Source organism: Scyliorhinus canicula, chromosome 2, assembly GCF_902713615.1.
Source record: "Scyliorhinus canicula chromosome 2, sScyCan1.1, whole genome shotgun sequence".
Lineage (NCBI taxonomy): Eukaryota > Metazoa > Chordata > Chondrichthyes > Carcharhiniformes > Scyliorhinidae > Scyliorhinus > Scyliorhinus canicula.
The window spans coordinates 53,819,238-53,837,352 of NC_052147.1; the positions used below are offsets into that span (position 1 = coordinate 53,819,238).

At 49.9% G+C, this 18,115-nt stretch overlaps 1 protein-coding gene across 3 annotated transcripts in view; it reads left to right on the forward strand.

Moving 5' to 3' along the window:
• Positions 1-18,115, forward strand: part of atl1 (atlastin GTPase 1) — a 107,575-nt gene that overhangs the window by 62,720 nt on the left and 26,740 nt on the right. For all 3 annotated transcript variants that reach the window (XM_038778391.1, XM_038778377.1, XM_038778385.1), the window contains exons 4-7: positions 7,405-7,509; positions 12,872-12,922; positions 14,711-14,767; positions 15,388-15,480. In XM_038778391.1, the coding sequence (XP_038634319.1) occupies positions 7,405-7,509; positions 12,872-12,922; positions 14,711-14,767; positions 15,388-15,480 (306 nt within the window). The remainder of the gene's footprint in view (positions 1-7,404; positions 7,510-12,871; positions 12,923-14,710; positions 14,768-15,387; positions 15,481-18,115) is intronic.

Genomic DNA, 18,115 nt, shown 5'->3' on the forward strand with positions numbered 1-18,115 from the left:
GCTTTCCGGGGGCCATCGGGAACGACGCCGTTGCCAGTGCCCTAAGCCCTGATCCCCGACAAGAAGTCGGCTCCAACTTTACCCACAAAGGTAAACTTTACCCCAACTTTACCCCTTGCTCCAGCCCCCCATTTTCTCCGCATGCGCCGCCCAATTGTAATATAGCAACAGCAAGCCCCCCCCCCCCCAGGTTATCCCCTCTGCAGCCCCCCCCCAATGAATGAGGAGACCAGCTTGTCCACCCCCCTGAAGAAGGACGTAGGTAAAAAGACTGGCAGACATTGGAATAAAACAGGAATCGCGGCAAAACATTAATTTTAACTGCCTGCACCTGGCCTGCCCCTCCGCCAACCAAGCTCGTGAAATTAAACTGCTGAAGCCCAATCCCAGGCCACCTGCACGCCCAAATACCTAAAGTGGATTGCAGCCAAGCGGAATGGCAGCACCCCCCCACTCCCACTCCCGGCAGGGAGAACATAAATTACTCGCTTTTCCCTGGATTCAATTTACACCCCGAGAACGTCCTGAATCTCTGGAGCAGCTCCATTATACTCCCCACCAACGTGCTCGTTTCCAAGATATACCACCGCAGATCATCAGCACATAGGGACACACTATGCACCACACCCCCTCCCTATTCCCTTCCACAACCCTGAGCTGCTCAGCGCAATGGCCAAGGCTCTATAGCCAATACAAACAGGACATCCCTGCCTCGTACCCTGGTGTAGTGCCAAATACCCTGAATTCATTCAGTTAATTCCACACTTGCCATCGGTTCCTTATACAGCAGCTGCATCCACGCCACACACTTCGGCCCAATTCCAAATCTCTCCAGTACCGCCATCAAACAACCCCACTCTACCCGCCCAAACGCCATCCCTGTGTCCAGCGCCAACACCACCACCGTCTCCCTTCCCTCTGCCGGAGAAAGGCCACATTCAGCAACCTCCTCACCTTTGAGAACAACTGTCTTCCTCTCACAAAGCCCGTCTGGTCCTCCCCAATCACCTTCAGCAGGCACCCTTCCAACCTTGACATCAACACCGTTGCCAAATCTTGGTGTCTACATTCAGCAGAAATATGGGTTTATACCACCCACACTCCACCGGGTCCTTATCCTTTTTAAAAAAATGTATTTTATTACAAGCATGTATCAAAACAGGTTACAGCGAACAAACACTCCAGGAAACATACTTCCCAACAATCAACTATACTGTCTGTACAGATTTCCCCCCTTTTTCACCCCCCCCTCCCCCGCGACGAACAGCCCCTCAAACACGGTCACAAACATTCTTCACCTTTACTCAAACCCCCCTGCTCAGCCCCTTAACTCATACTTTATCTTCTCTAATCACAGGAAGTCATACAGGTCACCCAACGGTGATACCCCTGGTGGCGATGTCGACCACCACTCCAGCAAAATTCTCTGCCGTGCAATCAGAGAGGCGAAGGCCAAGACATCAGCCTTCCTCCTCTCCATGAGCTCCGGCTTCTCTGAGACCCCAAATATCGCCACTAAAGGATCCGGATCCACCTCCTCCTCCACGATCCTGGCTAAGACTGCGAACACTGCTGCCCAGAACCCCCCCCCCCCCCCCCCCCCCCCCCCCCCCCCGGCTCAAACTAATGATTCTTGCACAGCGGCGTTAGCACCGACATCCCTTCCACCCTACAATGCCTCCTGAACTGACTCCATATCTTCACTGTGGACTGCACCACTGGGCTCCTTGAATACCTACTTGGAGCCATTGGCAATGCTGCCGTCACCATAGCCATCAAACTAGACCCCTTACAAGATTCCTCCTCCATCCTAACCCACTCTACTCCTTCTCCTTCCCACCACCGCCGCACCTTGTCCTCATTCGCCGCCCAATAATAAGTTCAGCAACGCCAACGCCCCTTGCTGCCTCTGCGTCTGTAGCAGAGTCCTCACCACCCTTGACATGTTCCCTGCCCATACAAAGTCAGAAATGATTGTGTCCACTTTCCGAAAAAAAGGCCTTTGGTATCAAGATCGGGAGAGCTTGAAAGATTAACAAAAACCTCGGCAAAATATTCATTTTCACCACTTGGACCCTCCCCTCCAGCGTTAAGTTCAGTGTATCCCACCTCTCAAGATCCTCCCTAGCCTCTTCCACCAGCTTCATTAAGTTCCACTTATGGAGCCCAGTCCATTCCCTCGCTACCTGAATCCCCAAATACCTAAACCTATTCCTCGCTACCGTAAATGGCATCCCCCCTAAATTAGCCCGTTGTGCCAACTAATTCACCGGAATACCTCACTTTTCCCTACATTCAGCTTGTACCCTGAGAACTCTCCAAATCTCCCCAACAGGCCCATAATCCTTCCCATACTCTCCAACGGATCCGAAACATACAGCAAGAGGTCAGCGGCATAGAGCAACACCCGATGCTCCCTCTGTGCCCTCATTATTCCCTGCCGCTCTGCCGACCCCCTGTGAGCCATTGCCAATGGCTGTATGGCCAGCGTAAACAGCAGCGGCGACAGTGGGCACCCTTGGCTAATTCCCCTGTGTAAGTCAAAGCTTTGTGAGCTAATATCATTCGTCCTCACCCTCGCCCTTGGTGCCACATACAGCAACCGTACCCATATCAGAAATCTCATCCCAAACCCAAACCTTCCCAAAACCTCAAACAAGTACCGCCACTCCACCTGATCAAAAGCCTTCTCCGCGTCCATGGACACCATCACCTCCAGTACCAGAGCTCTCGACGGATTCATCACCACATTCAACAGCCGTCTTATATTACTCGCGAGCTGCCTGCCCTTCACAAAGCCTGTTTGATCTTCTGCAACCACCCCAGGGACACACTCCTCCACCCTCCCCGCCAACAACTTAGCCAATACTTTCACATCCGTGTTCAATCGTGATATGGGCCTAAACGACCCACATTCCACTGGGTCCTTCCCCTTTTTTGGAAGTAGTGTGATTACTGCCTGCGTCATCGTCTCCGTCAACTCCCCCTTCCCCAGCGGTTCATTAAATGCCCCCAACAGATGTGGTGCCAGGTCTGCTGCAAATTCCTTATAGAATTCCGTCTGGTACCCATCCGGCCCAGGGGCCTTCCCCGACTTCTCACCCTGATACTATTTAGCACCTCCCTCAGCCACAGGGGCTCCTCCAACGCCTGCCTCTTTTCTTCCTCCACCTGGGGAAATTCCAGCTTGTCCAGAAACTGCCCCATGTTCCCCATCTCTCCTCCTGGGTCCGTCTGGCTCTGACACCACATCCCCAGCCCCAGTCTGTATCTTCAATATTTCCCTGGACACAGCCTGCCTCCACAGCTGGTGCGGTACTTGTTCAAGGAGTGACTTTTCCCCATACTCATATTGCACCCCTTGCCCTATGCAGTTGCCCTACCACCCTCCCTGTTGTCAGCCTGTCAAACTGCCCGTGCAACCTTTTCCTCCTCGTCAATCCCTCCACGCTGGGCACCCTTGAATATTCCCTGTCCATGTCCACTATCTCGCTCACTAGACGGTCATGTTCCTCCCTCCTTTCCCTATCCGCACGGGCCTTAAACAAAATAATTTCCCCCACGGACCAAAGAAATGGCCGCCGACATTTCCCCATTCTGATTCAACTCCACATACTCCTTAATCGTGGCCCACACCTTATCACAAAAACCTCCATCCGCCATCAACCCCGAGTCAAAACTCCAGCCCAGCCTCTGCTCTCTTCCGAATCTCCAGCCAGTGGGGCGCATGGTCCGAGATAACTATCCCCACATACTCTGCCCACTCCACCCCAACCAAAATCTCCGGACTGGATCCTTATCCTTCCTTGGTGGCAACGAGATGGAAGACTGACCCATGATTTACGGCAAGACACCCCTACCAGTCACATCCTCAAACATTCCCACCATCACCAGTGCCAACTTGTCCTGAGATTTCTGATAAAATTCAACTGGGAACCCATCGGGCCTCACCGCCTTCCCTGCCTGCATCCTCCCAATCGCCTCCTGCTCCCCACCTGCTCTTCCAGGTGCCCTACCTTTCTCTCCCACCCTTGGATACTCCAGCCCATCGAGAAATTTCCTCATCCCCGCTCCTCCTCCGTCAGCTCAGACCTATACAGGTCCCTATAAAATTCCCCAAATACTTAATTAATCTGCTCCAGAGCCTTCCCCGTACTACCCTGTTCCCGAACTATCTCACTCACCGCTGCCTCCTCCTGAGATGGCTGGCCAGCATATGTCCTGCCTTCTCCCCGTACTAGTAGCCAGCCCCCCTTGCCGTTCTCAACTGACGTACCGCTTACCCCGTGGACAATTGGTCGAACCTCGCCTGAGTACTCTGACCTCCTAACACCAGCCAAGAGCTCCTTTCCCACCAAGAAAAAGGTCACTCCTCGAGTGCACCTTGTGAATTGGGGATGTAAGGAACTCCGCAGGCCCACACCTTCCATCTCCCTCATGAACCCAAACAAAGTCCCCCCACCGTTCTCTTCCCCCCCCCCCCCCAATATACCTGTAACCAACTATAAACAAAGGTAAACTACACTATCCCATTCAACCAACCCAAAACCCATTCAAAACTAAAAACATCCCCTGAATCCAAGTCCCAATCCTAGTTCCATCTATCATTTCAGTCCCAATCCTTTGGCCTTCACGAGCGCCTCCACCATCTCGAAGTAGAAATCTCTTGAGTTGGACATCACCCTCAGCTTTGCCGGGTAGACTACGCCAAACCTCACACTGTTGCTGTACAGTACCACCTTCACCCATCTGAAGCCTACCCATCTTCTCGTCAGTTCCATCATCAAGTCTTGGTATATTTGAATACCGACACCTTCCCACTTCACATCCCGCCTTTGCTTCATCCAACTCAGGACCTTCTCCTTCACGTGAAACTTATGGATACAAATGATAATTGCCCTTGGTGGCTCATTTGCTTTCTGCTTCGGCCTGAGTGACCGATGTGCCTGTCCAATATGTATCGGGAGGATTCTTCCCCACCCCCACAGCTCTGCCAACATCTTTGCAAAGTACTCGGTGGGCCTTGGGCCCTCCACCCCTTTAGGCAGGCCCACAATCTGTAGATTTTGTTGCCTTGACGTGTTTTCCAGGTCCTCCACCTTGGCTTTGAGCTCTTTATTAATCTCCGCCACCCCTCGCAGCTCCTCACCCATCAAGGTGAACTGGTCACTGTGCTGCGACAGGGCCTCCTCCACCCCCTTCAATTTCTCTCCTCCCTCCTGTACCTCGGCCAATGTCTTCAACACTGCCGCCTTTACTGGAGCAATCACCTCCTCCTCCCACTCGTTCATCGCAGCCATCATCTCCCTCCACAGCACCTCCATCTGCTTGCTGAACTGACTCTCAAATTCCCCGGCCATCACCTCAATCAGAGGTTCACTGTGAGGGGAGCGACCCCAGCGATCCAGCCTCAACCATCTTTCTTCCCACTGGATTCATCAACTCACTCGATGGCGGACTTTCGCTTGCCCCCTTCTTTCCAGTGCCTTCCTTCTGGGACTTCAACATCTCCCAGCTTCCTTGTAGCTTCCTACACCAGCTCATTCAAAAACTGCCCCAGAAACAGGCATTAAAGTCCAAAAATCAGAGCCTCGACTAGGAGCCACCCAACGAGAAACCTCTACCTACATGCCGCCACAGGAAGTCAAACGAGGATTCTCTACGATTTAACTTGACTCCTCATCGCTAAACTCTAATCAGAATCATCCAGGGACGTAGTTAAGGATGTATATCCCAAAAAATACACAAATCTGAAATGTGCACTAGGATAAAATAAAGGATTAAAAGGCGAGCAGAACCAGAGCTCGTGAAAACTCAGCCACTCTCGTGTTCCACATCACGTGACCGCCCCCACACACATTTAAAAAAATTTAATTTCAACCTGGGCAGTTCATCACACCCTGGATTGGGTTTGCAGCGAAGACGTAAAGGTCACCTGGTTAATCGGTCTGCCCACAAACCATGAAAGCAGATGGACCGCTTTAAATGAGCCCTAATGGACTGAATCCATAGAATCACAAAATTTACTGTGCAGAGGGAGGCCATTCAGCCCATCGAGTCTGCAGTGGCCCTTGGAAAGAGCATTCTGCTCAAGTCCATGCCTCCAACCCGATCTAACCTTTTGGACACTACGGGGCAATGTAGCATGGTCAATCCACCTAACCTGCACACCTATGGACTGTGGGAGGAAACCGGAGGAAACCCACGCAGACACAGGGAGAAAGTACAAACTTCACACAGACAATCACCCGAGGCCGGAATTGAACCCGGGTCCTTGGAGCTGTGCGGCCAATGTGCCGCCCCGAAATTGCCGTCTTGATTGTCAGCAGATGTGCGTTTGACTGTCACGTGTGCCCGCCGCCTGAAATATTGCATGAGTGTGCGATGGCGACGAGGTGCGCGCCTGATGTAGCAAAGTAAAATTCTGGCCATAATGAAATGATTGAGATTATACAGACACAATGGGCGCGATTCTCCCAGACAGGGAGAAATCGTAAGGCTGGCGTCAAAACCGGGCGGGTTTGACGCCAGCCTCCCCCTCCCCGACCGGGAACCGATTCTAGTCCCCGGTCTGGGCTAGTATGCCGCGGCCGTGAACTCCGGCATTGCGGGCTTAACGAATTTCGTTAAGCCCGCTTGCCAGAGTTCGCGCCGGCTGACGCGTCACATGACGTCAGCCGCGCATGCGCGGATTGGAAGACTCCAACCCGCGCATGCGCGGATGACGTCACCGCGCATTTGCGCGAAACCCGCGCATGCGCGGGCCGGGATGCCCCTCAGCCGCCCCGCGAAGTGATACAGCGGGGCGGCGGAAGGACAAAGAGTGCGCGGGAATCGGACCCGCTGCTCGCGATCGGTGGGCACCGATCGCGGGCCCATGGCACCCTTGGCACGGCCGTGGTACTGCCGTGCCAATTGGTGCCATGGTTGCCAAGATCGGGACTTTTCGGCCGTTTTTACGAACGGCCAGACCAGGTGTGTTTGCCGTTCGTAAAAACGGCCGTAAAGGGCTTGGAATCCGGCCCATCGGCCAGCTGAAAATCGCTGCTGGCCGTAAAAAAACGGCGGCAGCGATTCGTGTCGGGAGTTGGGCGTGGGGGGGGGGGGGGAGAATAGCGGGAGGGCGTCGGACTAGCGTGGCCGTAAAAATTTACGACCCCCGCTATTCTCCGCACCGTCGTGAGTGCGGAGAATTGCGCTCAATATACGGACACAATAAACCCCATTTTCTTTGAAATGCATTACTTATGTTTTCTGTTTCTAATCAGTGAGATTGCATCTTTGCAATTGTACACGTGCATCTGTAGAGTTTATCCTTTTTTTGTAGTGTTTGATCGGCAATAATGGTAATATTGTCACTTACCTCCCTTTTGAAGGTCACCGACAGTTCTGTCTCATTTGCAGGTTGCAGTGCTGCTGATGGACACCCAAGGGACGTTTGATAGTCAGTCTACTCTTAGAGATTCTGCTACAGTATTTGCACTCAGCACCATGATAAGTTCGATGCAGGTAGGAGAATCTGTTTCTGAAATTTGGCGTTCTGACCTTTTGAATAGTCTCAAAAATGGAGAAGTATGTCGGTAAGAATGTTGACACAACTGTGAACACCCTGCAGCATCGTTCTTCCATTTATTGGATTTGTTGTAATATTCTGCGAAATAATTGTGCATTACTTTAAATTAACTTCCTGCACAATTTCATGTAGTAGACTAGAACTTAAAGAGCAAGGAAGAAATTACTTTTATCCTCCTCCGAACAGCGATGGCCAAGTTTTCCCAAGCATACAAAATTCAGAATAAAATAAAAAGCAAGATAGTTGTGTTGATTAGCTAACACTTTGGTGATAGAAAATGTATGGCCTTGAAATTGTGTTTTGGTACCAACACCACTTGAAGTCAATCCATGTCATTACCTGCACAGTGGACAGTAAAAGGACAACGTGTTACAGCAACTGGAGTGGCTAGAGTATCAAAAACGGCATGTTCTGCAACAAATGCATTTTCCTCACAGTATACAAAGTGAATGCAAATTTGTGTTTGCAAAATTATTTATTGCCCGTGCTGTAGCAATTTCCACCCTTGCTTCCTTCCGTTTTCTCAGACACATCTGATTTGGTCCTGGTGACTTATCAATTCTAAGTACAAACAGTCTTTCTAATACCTCTGACAACATTTCAAGTCCATATGACCCGTCTACAGAACTGAAAGGGATAGAAATGTAATGAATTATATACTTGGAGAAGGGGGGCAGTGCTAGGTTGCACTTAAGGAGAGACAGGCAAAGATGTTGTGGACATGATTCTTTGGCAATTCAGATCGGAGAGGACGGAGGCTAGGGCAGTTGCATGCTCCTCCTGTAGGATGTGGGTGGTGAAGGACACCACTGATGTCCCCACTGACTATACCTGCGGGAAGTGCACTCAATGCACTCAACTCCAGCTCCTCAGAGATTGCGCTATGGAACTGGAGCTGGATGAACTTTGGATCATCCAGAAGGCAGAGGGGGTGCTAGAGAGGAGTTACAGGGAGGTAGCCACACCCAAGGTGCAAGACAAGAGTAGCTGGGTTACAGTCAGGGGAAGGAAAAGAAGCGAGCAGACAGTGCAGGGATCCTCCGTGGCCGATCCCCTTCAACACAAGTATACTGTTTTCGATGCTGTTGGCTGGCCGGGGGGGGGGGGGGGGGGGGGGGGGATACCTTCTGGGGAAGGTGAGACCTGTACAGAAGGATGGATTGCACCTAAACTGGAGGCGCACCAGTATGGGTGGGAGGTTTGCTAGAGCTCTTCAGGATGGTTTAAACTAGTTTGGCAGGGGTTGGGAATCAGAGCTATGGATCAGAGGATACGGTAGCTGTTGAACAGGCACAAATAGTATGCAGCGAGTCTGAGAGGAAGGATAGACAGTTGATAGGGCAAAGTTGTACTCAGCGGAATGGGTTAAAGTGTCTGTTTCAATGCAAGGAGTGTCAGGAATAAGGGAGATGGACTTAGACCATGGATGAGTACTTCAAACTACGATGTTGTGGCCATTACGGAGAATGGATTTCACAGGGACAGGAATGGTTGTTAGATGTTCTGGGGTTTAGATGTTTTAAGAAGACTCGGGAGGGAGGTAAAAGAGGAGGGGAAGTTGCACTGCTAATTAGGGTGTGCATCACAGCTGCAGAAAAGGAAGTAGTCGAGGAGGGTTTGTCTACTGAGTCAGTATGGGTGGAAGTCAGAAACAAGAAAGGAGCAGTCAATTTATTGGAAGTTTTCTAAAGGCCTCCCAATAGCAGCAGAGATGGAGGAACAGATTGGGCGGCAGATCTTGGACAGGTGCAGAAGTAACAGAGTTGTTGTCATGGGTGACTTCAACTTCCCTAATATTGACTGGAACCTCCTTGCTGCAAATGGTTTGGATGGAGCAGATTTTGTCAGGTGTGTACAGGAAAGATTCCTGACTCAAAATGTAGATAGGCCGACTAGGGGGGAGGCCATATTGGATTTGGTGCTTGGCAACGAACCAGGCCAGGTGTCAGATGACTCAGTGGGAGATCATTTCGGTGACAACGACCACAACTCCTTGACTTTTGCCATAGTCATGGAGAGGGATAAGAACAGACAGTATGAGAAGGTATTTAATTGGGGGAGGGGAAATTATACTGCTATTAGACAGGAGCTGGGGATCAGAAAGTGGGAACAGTTGTTCTTTGGAAAATGCACAATGTGGAAGTTGTTTAAGGAGCACTTGCTGCGAGTGCTGGATAGTTTTGTCCCACTGAGACGAGGAAGGAATGGTAAGGTGAATGAGCCTTGGAGCTTCTAGTCAAGAGGAAGAAGGAAGTTTATGTAATGTTGAGTAAGCAAGGGTCTGGATCGGCTCTAGAGGGTTACAAGGTAGCCAGGAAGGAACTCAAAAATGGACTTAGGAGAGCTAGAAGGGGGCATGAAAAAGCCCTGGCAGGAAGGATTAGGGAAAACCCCAAGGCGTTCTACACTTATGTGAGAAATAAGAGGATGATCAGAGTGAGAGTAAGGCCAATCAGGGATAGTGCCTGTGCCTAGAGTCTGAGGAGATGGGGGAGGCTCTAAATTAATATTTTGCTTCGGTATTCACTAGAGAGAGGGACCTTTTTGCTCATGAGAACAGCGTGAATCAGGTTAATAGACTCGAACAGGTTAATATTAAGAAGGAGGATGTGCTGGAAATTGTGAAAAGTATCAGATAAGTCCCCTGGGCCTGACTGGGTATACCCAAGGTTAGTACGGGAAACGAGGGAGGAGATTGCTGTGCCGTTGGCGATAATCTTTGTGTCCTCGTTCTCCACTGGAGTAGTGCCGGATGATTGGAGGGAGGTGAATGTTGTTTTCCTGTTCAAGAAAGGGAATAGGGAAATCCTTGGGAATTACAGACCAGTCAGTCTTACGTCTGTGGTGAACAAAATATTGGAAAGAATTCTGAGAGATAGAATTTATGATTATTTATGAAGACATAGGGCGGAATTCTCCGCAGCGGCCAACGCCGTCGTGAAACCTGGAGTGTTTCACGACGGCATTGGAGGCTGCTCTTCTCCCCCCCCTCCCCTGGGCGGGGGGGGGCTCGGAGCGGTGTTTCGTCAAACTCGGCTGCCAGGCCTTGATGCTGGCGTCAAGGCGGCACGCCGATAATGACGCGGCCGGCGGCGCCTTAATGACGTCAGCCGCGCATGCGCAGGTTGGCCGGCTCCAACCCGCGCATGCGCGGTTGCCATTTTTCCCTCCGCTGCCCTGCAAGACGTGGCGGCTTGATCTTGTGGAGCGGCGGAGGGGAAAGAGTGCGTCGTTTACAGACGCCGGCCCGACGACCGGTGGGCACCGTTCGCGGGCCAGTCCCCTCCCGAGCACGGCCGTGGTGCTCGATCCCCTCTCCGCCCCCCACAGGCCCCAAACTTACCTTTCGCGCTATGTTCACGCCGGCAGCGACCAGGTGTGGTTGCCGCCGGCGTGAACAGGTGGGGAACGGCAGGCCACTCGGCCCATCCGGGCCGGAGCACGATTCTCCGAGCGGCGTGTCGCATTTGGGGGGGGGGGGTGGGAGAATCGCGGGGGGGTGCCAGAGCGGCCCTCCCGCGATTCTCCCACTCGACCTGGGGAGCGGAGAATTGCGCCCATAGTTCGATTAAAGATAGTCAGCATGGCTTTATGAGGAGCAGGTCATGCCTCACAAGCCTCATTGAATTCTTTGAGGATGTGAGAAGATGCGTTGATGAAGGTTGGGCAGTGGATGTGGTGTATATGGATTTCAGTAAGGCATTTGATAAGGTTCCCTATGTAGGCTCATTCAGAAAGTTAGGGGGCATGGGATACAGGAAATTTGGCTGTCAGTATACTGAATTGGTTGGCCGAAAGAAGACAGCGAGTGGTAGTGGATGGAAAGTATTCCCCCTGAGGTCGGTGACCAGTGGTGTCCCGCAGGGATCTGTTCTGGGACCTTTGCTCGTTGTGGTTTTTATAAATGACTTGGGTGAGGAAGTGGAAGGGTGGGTTAGTAAGTTTGCCGATGACACGAAGGTTGATGGAGTTGTAGATAGTGTTGAGGGCTGTTGCAGGTTATGACAGGACATTGACAGGATGCAGAGCTGGGCTGAGAAGTGGCAGATGTAGTTCAACCTGGATAAATGTGAAGTGATTCATTTTGGAAGGTCGAATTTGAATGCTTAATACAGGGCTAAAGGCAGGATTCTTGGAAGTGCGGAGGAACAGAGGGGTCTTAGGGTCCACGTAGATAGATCCCTCAAAGTTGCCATCCAGGTTGATAGGGTTGTTAAGAAGGCATATGGTATGTTGGCTTTCATTAACAGGGGGATTGAGTTTCAGAGCCGCGAGGTTTTGCTGCAGCTTTATAAACCCTGGTTAGACCACACTTGGAATATTGTGTCCAGTTCTGGTCGCCTCATTCTAAGAAGGATGTGGATGCTTTGGAGTGGGTGCAGAGGAGATTTACCAGGATACTGCCTGGACTGGAGGGCATGTCTTATGAAGAAAGGTTGAGGGTGCTAGGGCTTTTCTCACTGGAGCGAAGAAGGAAGAGAGATGACTTGATAGAGGTGTACAAGGTGATGAGAGGCATGGATAGAGTGGATAGCCAGCGACTTTTCCCCAGGACAGAAATGGCTGTCACGAGGAGACAAAATTTTAAGGTGACTGAAAGAAGGTATAGGGGAGTTGTCAGAGGTTGGTTCTTTACACAGAGAGTGGTGGGTGCGTGGAATGCACTGCCAGTAGAGGTGGTGGAGTCAGAGTCATTAGGGACATTTAAGCGACTTTTAGACAGGCACATGGACAGCAGTAAATTGAAGGGGTGTAGATTAGGTTGATCTTAGATTAGGATAAATCGTCGTCACAACATCGTGGGCCGAAGGGCCTGTACTGTGCTGTACTGTTCTATGTTCAATGTTAATGGTGCTATTATGGACTGAAGAGGTTAATAGTGGCAAAGGTAGGATAGCAGAAGGTGTTAATAGGAGAACAGAGGGCAGTGCTCAGTGAGATCAAAACTGAACAACAAGGGACAGTGGCCATGTGGGGGAGGGGTGGCATTGTGTCTGGACATGCCAGGGAACCAAATAACAGAAAACAAAAGGGGGAAGTCAAGATGGAAGGGAAAGTTCACAGTCTAAAATTGTTGAACTCAATGTTGAGTTCTGAAGGCTGTAACGTGCCAAATCAGAAGATGAGGTGCGGTACTTTTAAAATTCTCATTGTGTCACCATGCTTAAGCTAACAGCCAATCACCGATCACTAAAATGAGCATCAGTGACACTTTAAAATGTTCTTTGTTATCTCAGTAAAGCAATTACCATGTCTTATCTTTCAGAAATGTAACAGCTCTTATTTCACTTTGTCCAGGTATATAACTTGTCACAAAATATTCAAGAGGACGATCTTCAGCATCTACAGGTAACTGGACCATTAATAAAATCTAAACAATGTGGCAGCATCTCTTAATTTATTAAGAGTAATTTATTATTTTTTTTTTTTTAAATAATTTTTATTGAATTTTTCAAAATACAAACATTTTAACCCCCCCTACATTTACATTTAAATTATAACAACACAAAGTCAAACCCCCCTACTTAACAAGAAAGAGAAAAAGAATCCCCCCCCCCCCCCCCTACCCGCGCATCCCCCCCCCCCCCCCCCCCCCCGCCGGCGAACCGACAGTCAGACCAACTTATCATTTCTAGCAGCGTCCTCGGGCAGGCCTTGCCCGTGCCACCGCCGCTACCGTACTTCCTTCGTCGTTTTCCCCCCTCCCCCCCCCCCCCCCTCCCCCCCTCCCGCCCTCCCCTCCCCTCCCGGGTTGCTGCTGTCATGGCCTCAGTTTCTATCTCTGATCCAAGAGGTCTAGGAAGGGTTGCCATCGCCTGGAAAACCCCTGCACCGACCCTCTCAGGGCGAATTTGATCCTTTCCAATTGGATAAAGTTTGCCATGTCGTTTAACCAGGTGTTAACACTCGGAGGCCTTTCGTCCCTCCACTGAATCAGGATCCTCCTCCGAGCCACCAAGGACGCAAAGGCTAAAATTCCAGCCTCCCTCGCCTCCTGTACCCCCGGTTCCACCCCAACCCCGAAGATCGCAAGTCCCCATCCTGGCTTGACCCTGGACCCCACCACTCTCGACACCGTCCCTGCCACCCCCTTCCAGAACTCCTCCAGTGCCGGACATGCCCAAAACATATGTGCATGATTCGCAGGGCTTCCCGAACATCTAATACACCTGTCTTCACCCCCGAAAAACCGACTCATCCTTGTCCCCGTCATGTGGGCTCTATGCAGTACCTTAAATTGAATGAGACTTAGTCGCGCACATGACGACGACGAGTTAACCCTCTCCAGGGCGTCTGCCCATGTCCCGTCCTCTATCTGTTCCCCCAGCTCTAACTCCCACTTATCTTTCAGCTCCTCTACTGGTACCTCCTCCACCTCCTGCATAATCTTATAGATGTCCGAGATCTTCCCCTCCCCGACCCAGACCCCTGATAGCACCCTATCACTCACCCCCCTGTCGGGGAGCGCGGGGAACCCCGCTACCTGTCGTCTGGCAAATGCCTTCACTTGGAGGTACCTGAACGTGTTCCCCGGGGGGAGCCCAAATTTCTCCTCCAGCTCTCCCAGGCTCGCAAACCTCCCCTCTATAAACAAGTCCCTCAGTTGTCTAATACCCGCCCTCTGCCAGCTCTGGAATCCCCCTCCTGTGTTTCCCGGCGCAAATCTGTGGTTCCCTCTTAGTGGTGCCCCTATCAGACCTCCCACTTCCCCCCTGTGTCGCCTCCACTGCCCCCAGATCTTGAGGGTGGCCGCCACCACCGGGCTCGTGGTATACCTCGTGGGAGGGAGCGGCCATGGTGCCGTTACCAGTGCCCCTAAGCTTATGTTGCCGCAGGACGCCCTCTCCATGCGCTTCCAGGCTGCCCCCTCCCCTTCCATCATCCACTTTCGTACCATCGATGTATTTGCCGCCCAGTAATATCCTGAAAGGTTGGGTAACGCCAGCCCTCCACTATCCCTACTCCGCTCCAAAAAGACCCTTCTAACTCTCGGGGTGCCATGTGCCCACACATACCCCATGATACTACTCGTTACCTTCTTGAAAAAGGCCCTGGGGAGGAAGATGGGCAGACAAAGAGTAATTTATTATTAAAAGTAATTTATTCACTTCAGTGTCGCTGTTTAATCCTCTTCAGCTCTTCACTGAATATGGACGACTAGCTATGGAAGAAACATTTCAGAAACCATTTCAGGTGAGAAATAGTAAATATTTAAACAGACAAAGTTCCGGAACGCCAGATTGCTGAATTGAATATTAATATAACCATTTATTATTGCCCTTTAAAAAATGTATATAAATTCTCTGCACTTCTCCCCACCTCCAATGCTGAGCAGCTAGCCTGGAAACCTGCTATGGGGTTTTTCCGTACATTAATTTTGAACTAACCCACTAGAATATGTGCAAGAGTGGCAGAATGATTTGCTCTCTCCGGTGTCTCACATCTTCAAGAAGGACGTGGCCTCAACTTTGGACTTTTCTGCACAGCTAGGTTGGGAATTAGATGTCTGAACCGAGGTCCTCTAACACTCTGTAATCAGTTAGAAATATATCACTTTTAAAATAGAGGCATGTAATTGATTAAATATTGCTGAACCAAAAATGATATCAAGTCTGCATTAGTTTGTTTGTTGCCTCTTTGTTCATGATGGATTCATGTGAATGTGAACAGTGAACTGATTGAACTCATCTAACATTATTGTTGCCTATTAAATTCTGAAAATGTTTTAAATTTAAGAGAAAATATATTCGATTATAATATCCCTGCATAACAACTCTCAGACTAAAGATTATTTTCTTTTTTTTAATATGCAGTCACTTATATTTCTAGTCCGTGACTGGAGCTTTCCATATGAATTCAACTACGGCCTTGATGGAGGCACCAGATTCCTGGAGAAACGTCTTAAGGTTTGTGGGATCGAGTCAATTATAAGCTTGTCAATTCTAAATAACTTGAATGAAATTGTAGCAGTGTTTTGACTGTGTAAAAATAGGGTTGGACCAATGCAGTTGTATCAGATGTTGCCATAATGGCCAGGATTTTGTCACCTGCACACCACTCACTCCCGTTGTCATAAGTCGAGCTGTGAACCACTTCAGCTTTCTGTTTGCTGTTTGCCACACAAATATAATTAGTATTCATGGCATGCAAATGTATTGCAAGTATGAACCTGCCACAGACTGGCGTTATGGTCAATCTGCCACAAACATACCACTGACTCTCTCTCTCTTTCTCTCTCATTTTCTTCCTCTCTCACTTTCTTTCTCGCTCTCCCGTGTGCTCTCTCTCCTCTGTGGCAAAGTGACTAAACCTGCAACTAGACTGCAGCAGCATTTACCGCAAAAGGCATCTAAAGTGTTCCACAGAGGTCTTCAGTGCTGAGATCTTCCTGAGTGTCAGCCAAGAAAAATATAACTTTACTTAAAGAGCTGACTGGAAGCTTGGACATTAAGGGGGCCCGGGATTGGCGTCAGACAGAACGGCAACATGGGTGGAAAATCTGGAGAGAATCGGGAAACATGATTGTCTCTGGAGGGATTGCGTTCCCCAATTTTTCACTGCCCCTCACTGGTGACATCACAAGGGTCACACCCACAAAAGGGTGAGGATCTCATTTTAATGAATTGCAATAAATTGAAATATCATTGGCCAGCCTCCCCCAACCACATTAGCCCCCCTCACTGAATATTCAAACCTCTTCAACGTGATGTCAGCCGCTTTGAAAGATGAGATTCAGTCGAGGGGATCCCTCTGGGGGCACAAAGGTAAGACTAGCACCCGAGGGGAGGGAGGACATGCACAGACAGTACCTTGGCACCGCCCCACCACAGGTTGACACAGTGGCAGTGCCAACCTGTGCCAAGGGGCAGTGCCAGGAGCGGGCTCTAGTGGGAGCCCCTAGGAGGGAAAGGGGTGGCATTTACAGTTTAAGTGTGGTGGAGGGGAGAGCGGACATTGAGCGAGGAACTTGCAGGCACGGAGTTTAGATACCCACAGAAGTGGAAGGGTATCATGATGAAGGTGTCGAACTTGTAGAAAAGTGTCAAGTTGAGAAATGAACATGATTGAGAAAATATAGCTGCCGTATATATAGTTAATCATTAATGCTAATCAATCTACATTAGAGTTGTCTGCTTGTTTGCCTGAATTACACACTAAATTGATATAGCAACCTTAAAGCGGGTGATCCTTAAAACCATTGGTTGGGCAGAATACAATTCAGGTGGCATAGAAGTTGGGGGAAAATAACCTGTTTCTACAATTTTTTTTTTGTTCTGCAATTGAATGCACATACACTGGCCAGAACTTTCCGGCTGTTCATGCCGACGGAATCTTCCGGTCCCACCAACGACTCACACCCGCCAAGGCTTTGCTGGTGAGGGGTGCATTCAACGAGAAATCTCGTTGACAACGGTGGGAGCTGCCGGCCAATTGCGGGCCTCGCACTGCGGCAGGTTGCCTGGCAAGCCCGCCTGCTATCTCTGCCCTTGTGTTTTCTTGAGGTATGAAGTGACAAATGCACTCTGCTTTTTTAACCACTTGAAACAATAACCAGCCCAGATCAAAAACATTCTGGAGGATTTCCAAGATTTGGAGAAAGTAGTACAAGTTGTGGAAGGGACAGAGTTGGGAGCTAAAGAAAGGTTGGAGGCAGCTCAATGAGGACCCAATATGACCAATCTCCCCATTGAGTCACCTTATATTTGGATCTTACAGGGTCAGTTATGAAACAAAAAATAATTGGAACAGACCCGATGGGCTGAATGGCCTACTCCTGCTCCTATGTTCCTGTATGTACCTGTCACTCACCTCCTTGCAAAGCACCATGTAGATGTTAGGTACAAGGTTGGGTGATGTGATGCAGCAAGAGTTTGCATCAAATTTCCATGAGACAAAGGTTTGCTGCTGGAAAGACCAGAGCCACAAGGCAGTGAGAGCATTTATTTTCACAAATGTTTTCACTGACGTTTGAAATTGTGGCCAGAAAAAAAAATTGAAGATTGTCATGACTTGAAGGTGTAGCTGGAAATTACAGTGTACTTGAAATGTCCAAAGATGTGCAGGTTAGATGGGGTTACGGCAATTGGGGGAGTGGGCCTAGGTAGGGTGCTCTTTCAGATGGTCGCCCAGATTCGATGGGCCGAATGGTCTCCTTCTGTGCCGTAGGGATTCTATTTTTCTGCTTACTTAAGATTATGAGGCATTTCCATCATGAGGGGCATGGACAGGGTGAATAGGGAGCAGCTGTTCCCCCTTAGTGAGGGGTGGGAGTTTTAGGGGGAATTTGAGGAAAAACCTTTTTTTACCAGAAAATGGTGATGTTCTGGAATGCATTGCCTGGGAGAGTGGTAGATGCAGGATGCCTCACATCCTTTAAAAAGTGCCTGGATGAGTTCTTGCCATAACACACCATAACATTCAAGGCGATGGGCTAACTGCTGGCAAGTGGGATTAGATAGGCAGATTAGGGCCTTTCATGCGTTGGTGCAGACTCGATGGGCCGAAGGGCTTCTTCTGCACTGTAATATTCTGTGATTCTGT